The 16,509-nt window shown below is 51.2% G+C and overlaps 1 protein-coding gene across 2 annotated transcripts in view; it reads right to left on the bottom strand.

The window, feature by feature from the left end:
• Positions 1–16,509, bottom strand: part of LOC142471297 (class I histocompatibility antigen, F10 alpha chain-like) — a 176,081-nt gene that overhangs the window by 142,195 nt on the left and 17,377 nt on the right. For both annotated transcript variants that reach the window (XM_075578131.1, XM_075578130.1), the window contains exons 2-3: positions 3,266–3,529; positions 588–866 (exon numbers count right to left, since the gene is read on the bottom strand). In XM_075578131.1, the coding sequence (XP_075434246.1) occupies positions 588–866; positions 3,266–3,529 (543 nt within the window). The remainder of the gene's footprint in view (positions 1–587; positions 867–3,265; positions 3,530–16,509) is intronic.

Raw genomic sequence — 16,509 nt, forward strand, 5'->3', positions numbered from 1 at the left:
AGCACAGTGCAGAGTATAGCACAGTGCAGATAGTGGGAGGTATAGCACAGGGCAGAGTGTAGCACAGGGCAGAGTATAGCACAGGGCAGAGTATAGCACAGGGCAGAGTGTAGCACGGGGCAGAGTGTAGCACGGGGCAGAGTATAGCACAGGGCAGAGTGTAGCACGGGGCAGAGTGTAGCACGGGGCAGAGTGTAGCACGGGGCAGAGTGTAGCACAGGGCAGAGTGTAGCACAGTGCAGAGTGTAGCACAGTGCAGAGTGTAGCACAGGGCAGAGTGTAGCACAGTGCAGAGTGTAGCACAGTGCAGAGTGTAGCACAGGGCAGAGTGTAGCACAGGGCAGAGTGTAGCACAGTGCAGAGTGTAGCACAGTGCAGGGAGTGGGAGGTATAGCACAGGGCAGAGTGTAGCACAGTGCAGAGTGTAGCACAGTGCAGGGAGTGGGAGGTATAGCACAGTGCAGAGTATAGCACAGTGCAGGGAGTGGGAGGTATAGCACAGTGCAGAGTATAGCACAGTGCAGGGAGTGGGAGGTATAGCACAGTGCAGAGTATAGCACAGTGCAGAGTATACACTCGGGTCTCACCTCTCCTCCCGAGCTCCTCCTTCCCGTTCTCGATGTGTTTCCGCAGCCACTCGATACAGATATTCTCCAGGTAATTCCTGTCATACTGAGCGTCATTAACCTCCGCGCTGTTCCACCTCTGCGCGCTGATCTGAGCCTCGGGCGCGGTGCTCACGTACGTCCATCTCTCTGTGTCCAGGCTCAGAAACTCCTTCCCGTCATATCCGAGCTGCCAATACCCGCGGGCGCTGCCGTCATCTCGCAGCTCACAGCCGACCATCCGCTGCAATATATGTATACCTGCACACACAGACATGTATATATACCTGTGTATAACACAGCGCGTCTCTCGCTTATTACTGCCAGCGCTATGCGTGGGTATAACAGGACAGGCCTGTGTATAAAGGGGCAGTCCCATGTATATACAATACCTGTGTATAACACAGCACGTCTCTCGCTTATTACTGCCAGCGCTATGCGTGGGTATAACAGGACAGGCCTGTGTATAAAGGGGCAGTCCCATGAATATATATACCTGTGTATAACACAGCGCGTCTCTCGCTTATTACTGCCAGCGCTATGCGTGGGTATAACAGGACAGGCCTGTGTATAAAGGTTCAGTCCCATGTATATACAATACCTGTGTATAACACAGCACGTCTCTCTCTTATTACTGCCAGCGCTATGCGTGGGTATAACAGGACAGGCCTGTGTATAAAGGGCCAGTCCCATGTATACACAGTATATACCTGTGTATAACACAGCACGTCTCTCTCTTATTACTGCCAACGCTATGCGTGGGTATAACAGGACAGGCCTGTGTATAAAGGGCCAGTCCCATGTATACACAGTATATACCTGTGTATAACACAGCACGTCTCTCTTATTACTACCAGCGCTATGCGTGGGTATAACAGGACAGGCCTGTGCATAAAGGGGCAGTCCCATGTATATACAATACCTGTGTATAACACAGCGCGTCTCTCTCTTATTACTGCCAGCGCTATGCGTGGGTATAACAGGACAGGCCTGTGTATAAAGGGCCAGTCCCATGTATACACAGTATATACCTGTGTATAACACAGCACGTCTCTCTCTTATTACTGCCAGCGCTATGCGTGGGTATAACAGGACAGGCCTGTGTATAAAGGGCCAGTCCCATGTATACACAGTATATACCTGTGTATAACACAGCGCATCTCTCTTATTACTACCAGCGCTATGCGTGGGTATAACAGGGCAGGCCTGTGCATAAAGGGTCAGTCCCATGTGTATATGTACCTGTGTATAACACAACACGTCTCTCTTATTACTGCCAGCGCTATACGTGGTATAACAGGACAGGCCTGTGTATAGAGGGTCAGTCCCATGTATATACAATACCTGTGTATAACACAGCGCGTCTCTCTCTTATTACTGCCAGCGCTATACGTATATAACAGGACAGGCCTGTGTATAGAGGGTCAGTCCCATGTATATACAGTACCTGTGTATAACACAGCGCGTCTCTCTCTTATTACTGCCAGCGCTATGCGTGGGTATAACAGGACAGGCCTGTGTATAGAGGGTCAGTTCCATGTATATACGTACCTGTGTATAACACAGCACGTCTCTCTTATTACTGCCAGCGCTATGCGTGGGTATAACAGGACAGGCCTGTGTATAAAGGGCCAGTCCCATGTATACACAGTATATACCTGTGTATAACACAGCGCATCTCTCTTATTACTACCAGCGCTATGCGTGGGTATAACAGGGCAGGCCTGTGCATAAAGGGTCAGTCCCATGTGTATATGTACCTGTGTATAACACAACACGTCTCTCTTATTACTGCCAGCGCTATACGTGGTATAACAGGACAGGCCTGTGTATAGAGGGTCAGTCCCATGTATATACAGTATATACCTGTGTATAACACAGCACGTCTCTCTCTTATTACTGCCAGCGCTATGCGTGGGTATAACAGGACAGGCCTGTGTATAGAGGGTCAGTTCCATGTATATACAATACCTGTGTATAACACAGCGCGTCTCTCTTATTACTGCCAGCGCTATGCGTGGGTATAACAGGACAGGCCTGTGTATAAAGGGCCAGTCCCATGTATACACAGTATATACCTGTGTATAACACAGCACGTCTCTCTTATTACTGCCAGCGCTATACGTATATAACAGGACAGGCCTGTGTATAAAGGGCCAGTCCCATGTATACACAGTATATACCTGTGTATAACACAGCACGTCTCTCTTATTACTGCCAGCGCTATGCGTGGGTATAACAGGACAGGCCTGTGTATAAAGGGCCAGTCCCATGTATACACAGTATATACCTGTGTATAACACAGCACGTCTCTCTTATTACTGCCAGCGCTATGCGTGGGTATAACAGGACAGGCCTGTGTATAAAGGGCCAGTCCCATGTATACACAGTATATACCTGTGTATAACACAGCACGTCTCTCTCTTATTACTGCCAGCGCTATGCGTGGGTATAACAGGACAGGCCTGTGCATAAAGGGCCAGTGCCATGTATACACAGTATATACCTGTGTATAACACAGCACGTCTCTCTTATTACTGCCAGCGCTATGCGTGGGTATAACAGGACAGGCCTGTGCATAAAGGGCCAGTCCCATGTATATATACAGTATATACCTGTGTATAACAGCGCATGTAATGGGAGTATAATGAGTGTCTCACCTCCTGTCTGGTTGAATCTCTGCATCGCTATCTGCACGTTGTGTTTGAATAAAGCCTCATTGCTTTTGCCGTTCTGTGTCGCACGTTCCCAGTAATCCGGATCCTCGATCTTCTGCATCCACGGAGCCACGGGACGTTCCCGCCGACTGTCACTGTCATATCTAGAAATCTCCCGGTCATCCACGTACCCGACGGAGGTAAACAGAGGCAGCCCGGAGCCTGGAGCTGAGACCGCAGTGTCATAATACCGCAGGGAGTGACTGTCTGAGGGACACAGATATAGGTAAATACACACACACACACACACAGTGACACACACAGTGACACACACACAGTGACACACACACACACAGTGACACACACACACAGTGACACACACACAGTGACACACACACAGTGACACACACACACACACACACAGTGACACACACACACACAGTGACACATACTGAGACACACACAGAAAACAGAGGCAGCCCGGAGCCAGGAGCTGAGACCGCAGTGTAATAATACCGCAGGGAGTGACTGTCTGAGGGACACAGATATAGGTAAATACACACACACACACACACACAGTGACACACACAGTGACACACACACACACAGTGACACACACACACAGTGACACACACACAGTGACACACACACAGTGACACACACACACACACACACACACAGTGACACACACACACACACAGTGACACATACTGAGACACACACAGAAAACAGAGGCAGCCCGGAGCCAGGAGCTGAGACCGCAGTGTAATAATACCGCAGGGAGTGACTGTCTGAGAGACACAGATATAGGTAAATACACACACACACAGTGACACACACACACACAGTGACACACACACACACACAGTGACACACACACAGTGACACACACACAGTGACACACACACAGTGACACACACACACACACACACAGTGACACACACACACACAGTGACACATACTGAGACACACACAGAAAACAGAGGCAGCTCGGAGCCAGGAGCTGAGACCGCAGTGTAATAATACCGCAGGGAGTGACTGTCTGAGAGACACAGATATAGGTAAATACACACACACACAGTGACACACACACACACAGTGACACACACACACACACAGTGACACACACACAGTGACACACACACACACACACACAGTGACACACACACACACAGTGACACATACTGAGACACACACAGAAAACAGAGGCAGCCCGGAGCCAGGAGCTGAGACCGCAGTGTAATAATACCGCAGGGAGTGACTGTCTGAGAGACACAGATATAGGTAAATACACACACACACACAGTGACACACACACACACAGTGACACACACACACACACAGTGACACACACACAGTGACACACACACAGTGACACACACACACACACACACACAGTGACACACACACACACAGTGACACATACTGAGACACACACAGAAAACAGAGGCAGCTCGGAGCCTGGCGCTGAGACCGCAGTGTAATAATACCGCAGGGAGTGACTGTCTGAGAGACACAGATATAGGTAAATACACACACACACAGTGACACACACACACACAGTGACACACACACACACACAGTGACACACACACAGTGACACACACACAGTGACACACACACACACACACACAGTGACACACACACACACAGTGACACATACTGAGACACACACAGAAAACAGAGGCAGCCCGGAGCCAGGAGCTGAGACCGCAGTGTAATAATACCGCAGGGAGTGACTGTCTGAGAGACACAGATATAGGTAAATACACACACACACACACAGTGACACACACACACACAGTGACACACACACACAGTGACACACACACACAGTGACACACACACACACAGCCCGGAGCCGGGAGCCGAGACCGCAGTGTAATAATACCGCAGGGAGTGACTGTCTGAGGGACACAGATAATGGTAAATACACACACACACACAGTGACACACACACACACACAGTGACACACACACACAGCCCGGAGCCAGGAGCTGAGACCGCAGTGTAATAATACCGCAGGGAGTGACTGTCTGAGGGACACAGATATAGGTAAATACACACACACACAGTGACACACACACACAGCCCGGAGCCAGGAGCTGAGACCGCAGTGTAATAATACCGCAGGGAGTGACTGTCTGAGAGACACAGATATAGGTAAATACACACACACACAGAGTGACACACACACACGGTGACACACACACACGGTGACACACACACAGTGACACACACACACAGTGACACACACACAGTGACACACACAGTGACACACACAGTGACACACACACAGTGACACACACAGTGATTAGCGCGATACTGCGCGATACCGCCATGTTATCCCTGTCAGTGATTAGCGCGATACCGCCATGTTATCCCTGTCAGTGATTAGCGCGATACCGCCATGTTATCCCTGTCAGTGATTAGCGCGATACCGCCATGTTATCCCTGTCAGTGATTAGCGCGATACCGCCATGTTATCCCTGTCAGTGATTAGTGCGATACCGCCATGTTATCCCTGTCAGTGATTAGCGCGATACCGCCATGTTATCCCTGTCAGTGATTAGCGCGATACCGCCATGTTATCCCTGTCAGTGATTAGCGCGATACCGCCATGTTATCCCTGTCAGTGATTAGCGCGATACTGCGCGATACCGCCATGTTATCCCTGTCAGTGATTAGCGCGATACCGCCATGTTATCCCTGTCAGTGATTAGCGCGATACTGCGCGATACCGCCATGTTATCCCTGTCAGTGATTAGCGCGATACCGCCATGTTATCCCTGTCAGTGATTAGTGCGATACCGCCATGTTATCCCTGTCAGTGATTAGCGCGATACTGCGCGATACCGCCATGTTATCCCTGTCAGTGATTAGCGTGATACCGCCATGTTATTCCTGTCAGTGATTAGCGCGATACCGCCATGTTATCCCTGTCAGTGATTAGCGCGATACTGCGCGATACCGCCATGTTATCCCTGTCAGTGATTAGCGCGATACCGCCATGTTATCCCTGTCAGTGATTAGCGCGATACCGCCATGTTATCCCTGTCAGTGATTAGCGCGATACCGCCATGTTATCCCTGTCAGTGATTAGTGCGATACCGCCATGTTATCCCTGTCAGTGATTAGCGCGATACCGCCATGTTATCCCTGTCAGTGATTAGCGCGATACCGCCATGTTATCCCTGTCAGTGATTAGCGCGATACTGCGCGATACCGCCATGTTATCCCTGTCAGTGATTAGCGCGATACTGCGCGATACCGCCATGTTATCCCTGTCAGTGATTAGCGCGATACCGCCATGTTATCCCTGTCAGTGATTAGTGCGATACCGCCATGTTATCCCTGTCAGTGATTAGCGCGATACCGCCATGTTATCCCTGTCAGTGATTAGCGCGATACTGCGCGATACCGCCATGTTATCCCTGTCAGTGATTAGCGCGATACTGTGCGATACCGCCATGTTATCCCTGTCAGTGATTAGCGCGATACTGCGCGATACCGCCATGTTATCCCTGTCAGTGATTAGCGCGATACTGCGCGATACCGCCATGTTATCCCTGTCAGTGATTAGCGCGATACCGCCATGTTATCCCTGTCAGTGATTAGTGCGATACTGCGCGATACCGCCATGTTATCCCTGTCAGTGATTAGCGCGATACCGCCATGTTATCCCTGTCAGTGATTAGCGCGATACTGCGCGATACCACCATGTTATCCCTGTCAGTGATTAGCGCGATACCGCCATGTTATCCTTCTCAGTGATTAGCGCGATACCGCCATGTTATCCTTCTCAGTGATTAGCGCGATACCGCCATGTTATCCCTCTCAGTGATTAGCGCGATACTGCGCGATACCGCCATGTTATCCCTGTCAGTGATTAGCGCGATACCGCCATGTTATCCCTGTCAGTGATTAGCGCGATACTGCGCGATACCGCCATGTTATCCCTGTCAGTGATTAGCGCGATACCGCCATGTTATCCCTGTCAGTGATTAGCGCGATACTGCGCGATACCGCCATGTTATCCCTGTCAGTGATTAGCGCGATACAGCCATGTTATCCCTGTCAGTGATTAGCGCGATACCGCCATGTTATCCCTGTCAGTGATTAGCGCGATACTGCGCGATACCGCCATGTTATCCCTGTCAGTGATTAGCGCGATACTGCCATGTTATCCCTGTCAGTGATTAGCGCGATACCGCCATGTTATCCCTGTCAGTGATTAGCGCGATACTGCGCGATACCGCCATGTTATCCCTGTCAGTGATTAGCGCGATACTGCGCGATGCCGCCATGTTATCCCTGTCAGTGATTAGCGCGATACTGCGCGATACCGCCATGTTACCCTGTCAGTGATTAGCGCGATACTGCGCGATACCGCCATGTTATCCCTGTCAGTGATTAGTGCGATACCGCCATGTTATCCCTGTCAGTGATTAGCACGATACCGCCATGTTATCCCTGTCAGTGATTAGCGCGATACCGCCATGTTATCCCTGTCAGTGATTAGCGCGATACCGCCATGTTATCCCTGTCAGTGATTAGCGCGATACCGCCATGTTATCCCTGTCAGTGATTAGCGCGATACCGCCATGTTATCCCTGTCAGTGATTAGTGCGATACCGCCATGTTATCCCTGTCAGTGATTAGCGCGATACTGCGCGATACCGCCATGTTATCCCTGTCAGTGATTAGCGCGATACCGCCATGTTATCCCTGTCAGTGATTAGCGCGATACCGCCATGTTATCCCTGTCAGTGATTTGCGCGATACCGCCATGTTATCCCTGTCAGTGATTAGCGTGATACCGCCATGTTATCCCTGTCAGTGATTAGCGCGATACCGCCATGTTATCCCTGTCAGTGATTAGCGCGATACTGCGCGATACCGCCATGTTATCCCTGTCAGTGATTAGCGCGATACTGCGCGATACCGCCATGTTATCCCTGTCAGTGATTAGCGCGATACCGCTATGTTATCCCTGTCAGTGATTAGCACGATACTGCGCGATACCGCCATGTTATCCCTGTCAGTGATTAGCGCGATACTGCGCGATACCGCCATGTTATCCCTGTCAGTGATTAGCGCGATACTGCGCGATACCGCCATGTTATCCCTGTCAGTGATTAGCGTGATACTGCGCGATACCGCCATGTTATCCCTGTCAGTGATTAGCACGATACTGCGCGATACCGCCATGTTATCCCTGTCAGTGATTAGCGCGATACCGCCATGTTATCCCTGTCAGTGATTAGCGCGATACTGCGCGATACCGCCATGTTATCCCTGTCAGTGATTAGCGCGATACCGCCATGTTATCCCTGTCAGTGATTAGCGCGATACTGCGCGATACCGCCATGTTATCCCTGTCAGTGATTAGCGCGATACCGCCATGTTATCCCTGTCAGTGATTAGTGCGATACCGCCATGTTATCCCTGTCAGTGATTAGCGCGATACCGCCATGTTATCCCTGTCAGTGATTAGCGCGATACCGCCATGTTATCCCTGTCAGTGATTAGCGCGATACTGCGCAATACCGCCATGTTATCCCTGTCAGTGATTAGTGCGATACTGCGCGATACCGCCATGTTATCCCTGTCAGTGATTAGCGCGATACCGCCATGTTATCCCTGTCAGTGATTAGCGCGATACTGCGCGATACCGCCATGTTATCCCTGTCAGTGATTAGCGCGATACCGCCATGTTATCCCTGTCAGTGATTAGCGCGATACCGCCATGTTATCCCTGTCAGTGATTAGCGCGATACTGCGCAATACCGCCATGTTATCCCTGTCAGTGATTAGCGCGATACCGCCATGTTATCCCTGTCAGTGATTAGCGGGATACTGCGCGATACCGCCATGTTATCCCTGTCAGTGATTAGCGCGATACCGCCATGTTATCCCTGTCAGTGATTAGCGCGATACTGTGCGATACCGCCATGTTATCCCTGTCAGTGATTAGCGCGATACTGCGCGATACCGCCATGTTATCCCTGTCAGTGATTAGCGCGATACCGCCATGTTATCCCTGTCAGTGATTAGCGCGATACCGCCATGTTATCCCTGTCAGTGATTAGCGCGATACCGACATGTTATCCCTGTCAGTGATTAGCGCGATACCGCCATGTTATTCCTGTCAGTGATTAGCGCGATACTGCGCGATACCGACATGTTATCCCTGTCAGTGATTAGCGTGATACCGCCATGTTATCCCTGTCAGTGATTAGCGCGATACCGCCATGTTATCCCTGTCAGTGATTAGCGCGATACCGCCATGTTATCCCTGTCAGTGATTAGCGCGATACCGCCATGTTATCCCTGTCAGTGATTAGCGCGATACCGCCATGTTATCCCTGTCAGTGATTAGCGCGATACTGCGCAATACCGCCATGTTATCCCTGTCAGTGATTAGCGCGATACCGCCATGTTATCCCTGTCAGTGATTAGCGCGATACCGCCATGTTATCCCTGTCACTGATTAGCGCGATACCGCCATGTTATCCCTGTCAGTGATTAGCGCGATACCGCCATGTTATCCCTGTCAGTGATTAGCGCGATACCGCCATGTTATCCCTGTCAGTGATTAGCGCGATACCGCCATGTTATCCCTGTCAGTGATTAGCGCGATACTGCGCGATACCGCCATGTTATCCCTGTCAGTGATTAGCGCGATACCGCCATGTTATCCCTGTCAGTGATTAGCGCGATACTGCGCGATACCGCCATGTTATCCCTGTCAGTGATTAGCGCGATACCGCCATGTTATCCCTGTCAGTGATTAGCGCGATACTGCGCGATACCGCCATGTTATCCCTGTCAGTGATTAGCGCGATACTGCGCGATACCGCCATGTTATCCCTGTCAGTGATTAGCGCGATACCGCCATGTTATCCCTGTCAGTGATTAGCGCGATACTGCGCGATACCGCCATGTTATCCCTGTCAGTGATTAGCGCGATACTGCGCGATACCGCCATGTTATCCCTGTCAGTGATTAGCGCGATACCGCCATGTTATCCCTGTCAGTGATTAGCGCGATACCGCCATGTTATCCCTGTCAGTGATTAGCGCGATACCGCCATGTTATCCCTGTCAGTGATTAGCGCGATACCGCCATGTTATCCCTGTCAGTGATTAGCGCGATACCGCCATGTTATCCCTGTCAGTGATTAGCGCGATACCGCCATGTTATCCCTGTCAGTGATTAGCGCGATACCGCCATGTTATCCCTGTCAGTGATTAGCGCGATACTGCGCGATACCGCCATGTTATCCCTGTCAGTGATTAGCGCGATACCGCCATGTTATCCCTGTCAGTGATTAGCGCGATACTGCGCGATACCGCCATGTTATCCCTGTCAGTGATTAGCGCGATACTGCGCGATACCGCCATGTTATCCCTGTCAGTGATTAGCGCGACACTGCGCGATACCGCCATGTTATCCCTGTCAGTGATTAGCGCGATACTGCGCGATACCGCCATGTTATCCCTGTCAGTGATTAGCGCGATACCGCCATGTTATCCCTGTCAGTGATTAGCGCGATACCGCCATGTTATCCCTGTCAGTGATTAGCGCAATACTGCGCGATACCGCCATGTTATCCCTGTCAGTGATTAGCGCGATACCGCCATGTTATCCCTGTCAGTGATTAGCGCGATACTGTGCGATACCGCCATGTTATCCCTGTCAGTGATTAGCGCGATACCGCCATGTTATCCCTGTCAGTGATTAGCGCGATACCGCCATGTTATCCCTGTCAGTGATTAGCGCGATACCGCCATGTTATCCCTGTCAGTGATTAGCGCGATACTGCGCGATACCGCCATGTTATCCCTGTCAGTGATTAGCGCGATACTGCGCGATACCGCCATGTTATCCCTGTCAGTGATTAGCGCGATACTGCGCGATACCGCCATGTTATCCCTGTCAGTGATTAGCGCGATACCGCCATGTTATCCCTGTCAGTGATTAGCGCGATACCGCCATGTTATCCCTGTCAGTGATTAGCGCGATACCGCCATGTTATCCCTGTCAGTGATTAGCGCGATACCGCCATGTTATCCCTGTCAGTGATTAGCGCGATACCGCCATGTTATCCCTGTCAGTGATTAGCGCGATACCGCCATGTTATCCCTGTCAGTGATTAGCGCAATACTGCGCGATACCGCCATGTTATCCCTGTCAGTGATTAGCGCGATACTGCGCGATACCGCCATGTTATCCCTGTCAGTGATTAGCGCGATACCGCCATGTTATCCCTGTCAGTGATTAGCGCGATACTGCACGATACCGCCATGTTATCCCTGTCAGTGATTAGCGCGATACTGCACGATACCGCCATGTTATCCCTGTCAGTGATTAGTGCGATACTGCGCGATACCGCCATGTTATCCCTGTAAGTGATTAGCGCGATACTGCGCGATACCGCCATGTTATCCCTGTCAGTGATTAGCGCGATACCGCCATGTTATCCCTGTCAGTGATTAGCGCAATACCGCCATGTTATCCCTGTCAGTGATTAGCGCGATACTGCGCGATACCGCCATGTTATCCCTGTCAGTGATTAGCGCGATACCGCCATGTTATCCCTGTCAGTGATTAGCGCGATACCGCCATGTTATCCCTGTCAGTGATTAGCGCGATACCGCCATGTTATCCCTGTCAGTGATTAGCGCGATACTGCGCAATACCGCCATGTTATCCCTGTCAGTGATTAGCGCGATACCGCCATGTTATCCCTGTCAGTGATTAGCGCGATACTGCGCGATACCGCCATGTTATCCCTGTCAGTGATTAGCGCGATACCGCCATGTTATCCCTGTCAGTGATTAGCGCGATACTGCGCGATACCGCCATGTTATCCCTGTCAGTGATTAGCGCGATACCGCCATGTTATCCCTGTCAGTGATTAGCGCGATACCGCCATGTTATCCCTGTCAGTGATTAGCGCGATACCGCCATGTTATCCCTGTCAGTGATTAGCGCGACACCGCCATGTTATCCCTGTCAGTGATTAGCGCGATACCGCCATGTTATCCCTGTCAGTGATTAGCGCGATACTGCGCGATACCGCCATGTTATCCCTGTCAGTGATTAGCGCGATACCGCCATGTTATCCCTGTCAGTGATTAGCGCGATACCGCCATGTTATCCCTGTCAGTGATTAGCGCGATACTGCGCGATACCGCCATGTTATCCCTGTCAGTGATTAGCGCGATACTGCGCGATACCGCCATGTTATCCCTGTCAGTGATTAGCGCGATACCGCCATGTTATCCCTGTCAGTGATTAGCGCGATACTGCGCGATACCGCCATGTTATCCCTGTCAGTGATTAGCGCGATACCGCCATGTTATCCGTCAGTGATTAGCGCAATACCGCCATGTTATCCCTGTCAGTGATTAGCGCGATACCGCCATGTTATCCCTGTCAGTGATTAGCGCGATACTGCGCGATACCGCCATGTTATCCCTGTCAGTGATTAGCGCGATACCGCCATGTTATCCCTGTCAGTGATTAGCGCGATACTGCGCGATACCGCCATGTTATCCCTGTCAGTGATTAGCGCGATACCGCCATGTTATCCCTGTCAGTGATTAGCGCGATACCGCCATGTTATCCCTGTCAGTGATTAGCGCGATACCGCCATGTTATCCCTGTCAGTGATTAGCGCGATACTGCGCGATACCGCCATGTTATCCCTGTCAGTGATTAGCGCGATACCGCCATGTTATCCCTGTCAGTGATTAGCGCGATGCCGCCATGTTATCCCTGTCAGTGATTAGCGCGATGCCGCCATGTTATCCCTGTCAGTGATTAGCGCGATGCCGCCATGTTATCCCTGTCAGTGATTAGCGCGATGCCGCCATGTTATCCCTGTCAGTGATTAGCGCGATACTGCGCGATACCGCCATGTTATCCCTGTCAGTGATTAGCGCGATACTGCGCGATACCGCCATGTTATCCCTGTCAGTGATTAGCGCGATACTGCGCGGTACCGCCATGTTACCCTGTCAGTGATTAGCGCGACACCGCCATGTTATCCCTGTCAGTGATTAGCGCGATACTGCGCGATACCGCCATGTTATCCCTGTCAGTGATTAGCGCGATACTGCGCGATACCGCCATGTTATCCCTGTCAGTGATTAGCGCGATACCGCCATGTTATCCCTGTCAGTGATTAGCGCGATACCGCCATGTTATCCCTGTCAGTGATTAGCGCGATACTGCGCGATACCGCCATGTTATCCCTGTCAGTGATTAGAGCGATACCGCCATGTTATCCCTGTCAGTGATTAGCGCGATACTGCGCGATACCGCCATGTTATCCCTGTCAGTGATTAGCGCGATACTGCGCGATACCGCCATGTTATCCCTGTCAGTGATTAGCGCGATACCGCCATGTTATCCCTGTCAGTGATTAGCGCGATACCGCCATGTTATCCCTGTCAGTGATTAGCGCGATACCGCCATGTTATCCCTGTCAGTGATTAGCGCGATACCGCCATGTTATCCCTGTCAGTGATTAGTGCGATACCGCCATGTTATCCCTGTCAGTGATTAGCGCGATACTGCGCGATACCGCCATGTTATCCCTGTCAGTGATTAGCGCGATAATGCGCGATACCGCCATGTTATCCCTGTCAGTGATTAGCGCGATACTGCGCGATACCGCCATGTTATCCCTGTCAGTGATTAGCGCGATACTGCGCGATACCGCCATGTTATCCCTGTCAGTGATTAGCGCGATACCGCCATGTTATCCCTGTCAGTGATTAGCGCGATACTGCGCGATACCGCCATGTTATCCCTGTCAGTGATTAGCGCGATAATGCGCGATACCGCCATGTTATCCCTGTCAGTGATTAGCGCGATACTGCGCGATACCGCCATGTGATCCCTGTCAGTGATTAGCGCGATACCGCCATGTTATCCCTGTCAGTGATTAGCGCGATACTGCGCGATACCGCCATGTTATCCCTGTCAGTGATTAGCGCGATACCGCCATGTTATCCCTGTCAGTGATTAGCGCGATACCGCCATGTTATCCCTGTCAGTGATTAGCGCGATACCGCCATGTTATCCCTGTCAGTGATTAGCGCGATACCGCCATGTGATCCCTGTCAGTGATTTGCGCGATACCGCCATGTTATCCCTGTCAGTGATTAGCGCGATACCGCCATGTTATCCCTGTCAGTGATTAGCGCGATACTGCGCGATACCGCCATGTTATCCCTGTCAGTGATTAGCGCGATACTGCGCGATACCGCCATGTTATCCCTGTCAGTGATTAGCGCGATACCGCCATGTTATCCCTGTCAGTGATTAGCGCGATACTGCGCGATACCGCCATGTTATCCCTGTCAGTGATTAGCGCGATAATGCGCGATACCGCCATGTTATCCCTGTCAGTGATTAGCGCGATACTGCGCGATACCGCCATGTGATCCCTGTCAGTGATTAGCGCGATACCGCCATGTTATCCCTGTCAGTGATTAGCGCGATACTGCGCGATACCGCCATGTTATCCCTGTCAGTGATTAGCGCGATACCGCCATGTTATCCCTGTCAGTGATTAGCGCGATACCGCCATGTTATCCCTGTCAGTGATTAGCGCGATACCGCCATGTTATCCCTGTCAGTGATTAGCGCGATACCGCCATGTTATCCCTGTCAGTGATTAGCGCGATACTGCGCGATACCGCCATGTTATCCCTGTCAGTGATTAGCGCGATACTGCGCGATACCGCCATGTTATCCCTGTCAGTGATTAGCGCGATACCGCCATGTTATCCCTGTCAGTGATTAGCGCGATACTGTGCGATACCGCCATGTTATCCCTGCCAGTGATTAGCGCGATACCGCCATGTTATCCTTGTCAGTGATTAGCGCGATACTGCGCGATACCGCCATGTTATCCCTGTCAGTGATTAGCGCGATACTGCGCGATACCGCCATGTTATTCCTGTCAGTGATTAGCGCGATACCGCCATGTTATCCCTGTCAGTGATTAGCGCGATACCGCCATGTTATCCCTGTCAGTGATTAGCGCGATACTGCGCGATACCGCCATGTTATCCCTGTCAATGATTAGCGTGATACCGCCATGTTATCCCTGTCAGTGATTAGCGCGATACTGCGCGATACCGCCATGTTATCCCTGTCTGTGATTAGCGCGATACCGCCATGTTATCCCTGTCAGTGATTAGCGCGATAATGCGCGATACCGCCATGTTATCCCTGTCAGTGATTAGCGCGATACTGCGCGATACCGCCATGTTATCCCTGTCAGTGATTAGCGCGATACTGCGCGATACCGCCATGTTATCCCTGTCAGTGATTAGCGCGATACTGTGCGATACCGCCATGTTATCCCTGTCAGTGATTAGCGCGATACTGTGCGATACCGCCATGTTATCCCTGTCAGTGATTAGCGCGATACCGCCATGTTATCCCTGTCAGTGATTAGCGCGATACCGCCATGTTATCCCTGTCAGTGATTAGCGCGATACCGCCATGTTATCCCTGTCAGTGATTAGCGCGATACCGCCATGATATCCCTGTCAGTGATTAGCGCGATACCGCCATGTTATCCCTGTCAGTGATTAGCGCGATACCGCCATGTTATCCCTGTCAGTGATTAGCGCGATACCGCCATGTTATCCCTGTTAGTGATTAGCGCGATACTGTGCGATACCGCCATGTTATCCCTGTCAGTGATTAGCGCGATACTGTGCGATACCGCCATGTTATCCCTGTCAGTGATTAGCGCGATACCGCCATGTTATCCCTGTCAGTGATTAGCGCGATACCGCCATGTTATCCCTGTCAGTGATTAGCGCGATACCGCCATGTTATCCCTGTCAGTGATTAGCGCGATACCGCAATGTTATCCCTGTCAGTGATTAGCGCGATACCGCCATGTTATCCCTGTCAGTGATTAGTGCGATACTGCGCGATACCGCCATGTTATCCCTGTCAGTGATTAGCGCGATACTGCGCGATACCGCCATGTTATCCCTGTCAGTGATTAGCGCGATACTGCGCGATACCGCCATGTTATCCCTGTCAGTGATTAGCGCGATACCGCCATGTTATCCCTGTCAGTGATTAGTGCGATACTGCGTGATACCGCCATGTTATCCCTGTCAGTGATTAGCGCGATACCGCCATGTTATCCGTCAGTGATTAGCGCGATACCGCCATGTTATCCCTGTCAGTGATTAGCGCG

The sequence above is a fragment of the Ascaphus truei genome, chromosome 20 (assembly GCF_040206685.1).
Source record: "Ascaphus truei isolate aAscTru1 chromosome 20, aAscTru1.hap1, whole genome shotgun sequence".
In the NCBI taxonomy this organism is placed as follows: Eukaryota; Metazoa; Chordata; class Amphibia; order Anura; family Ascaphidae; genus Ascaphus; species Ascaphus truei.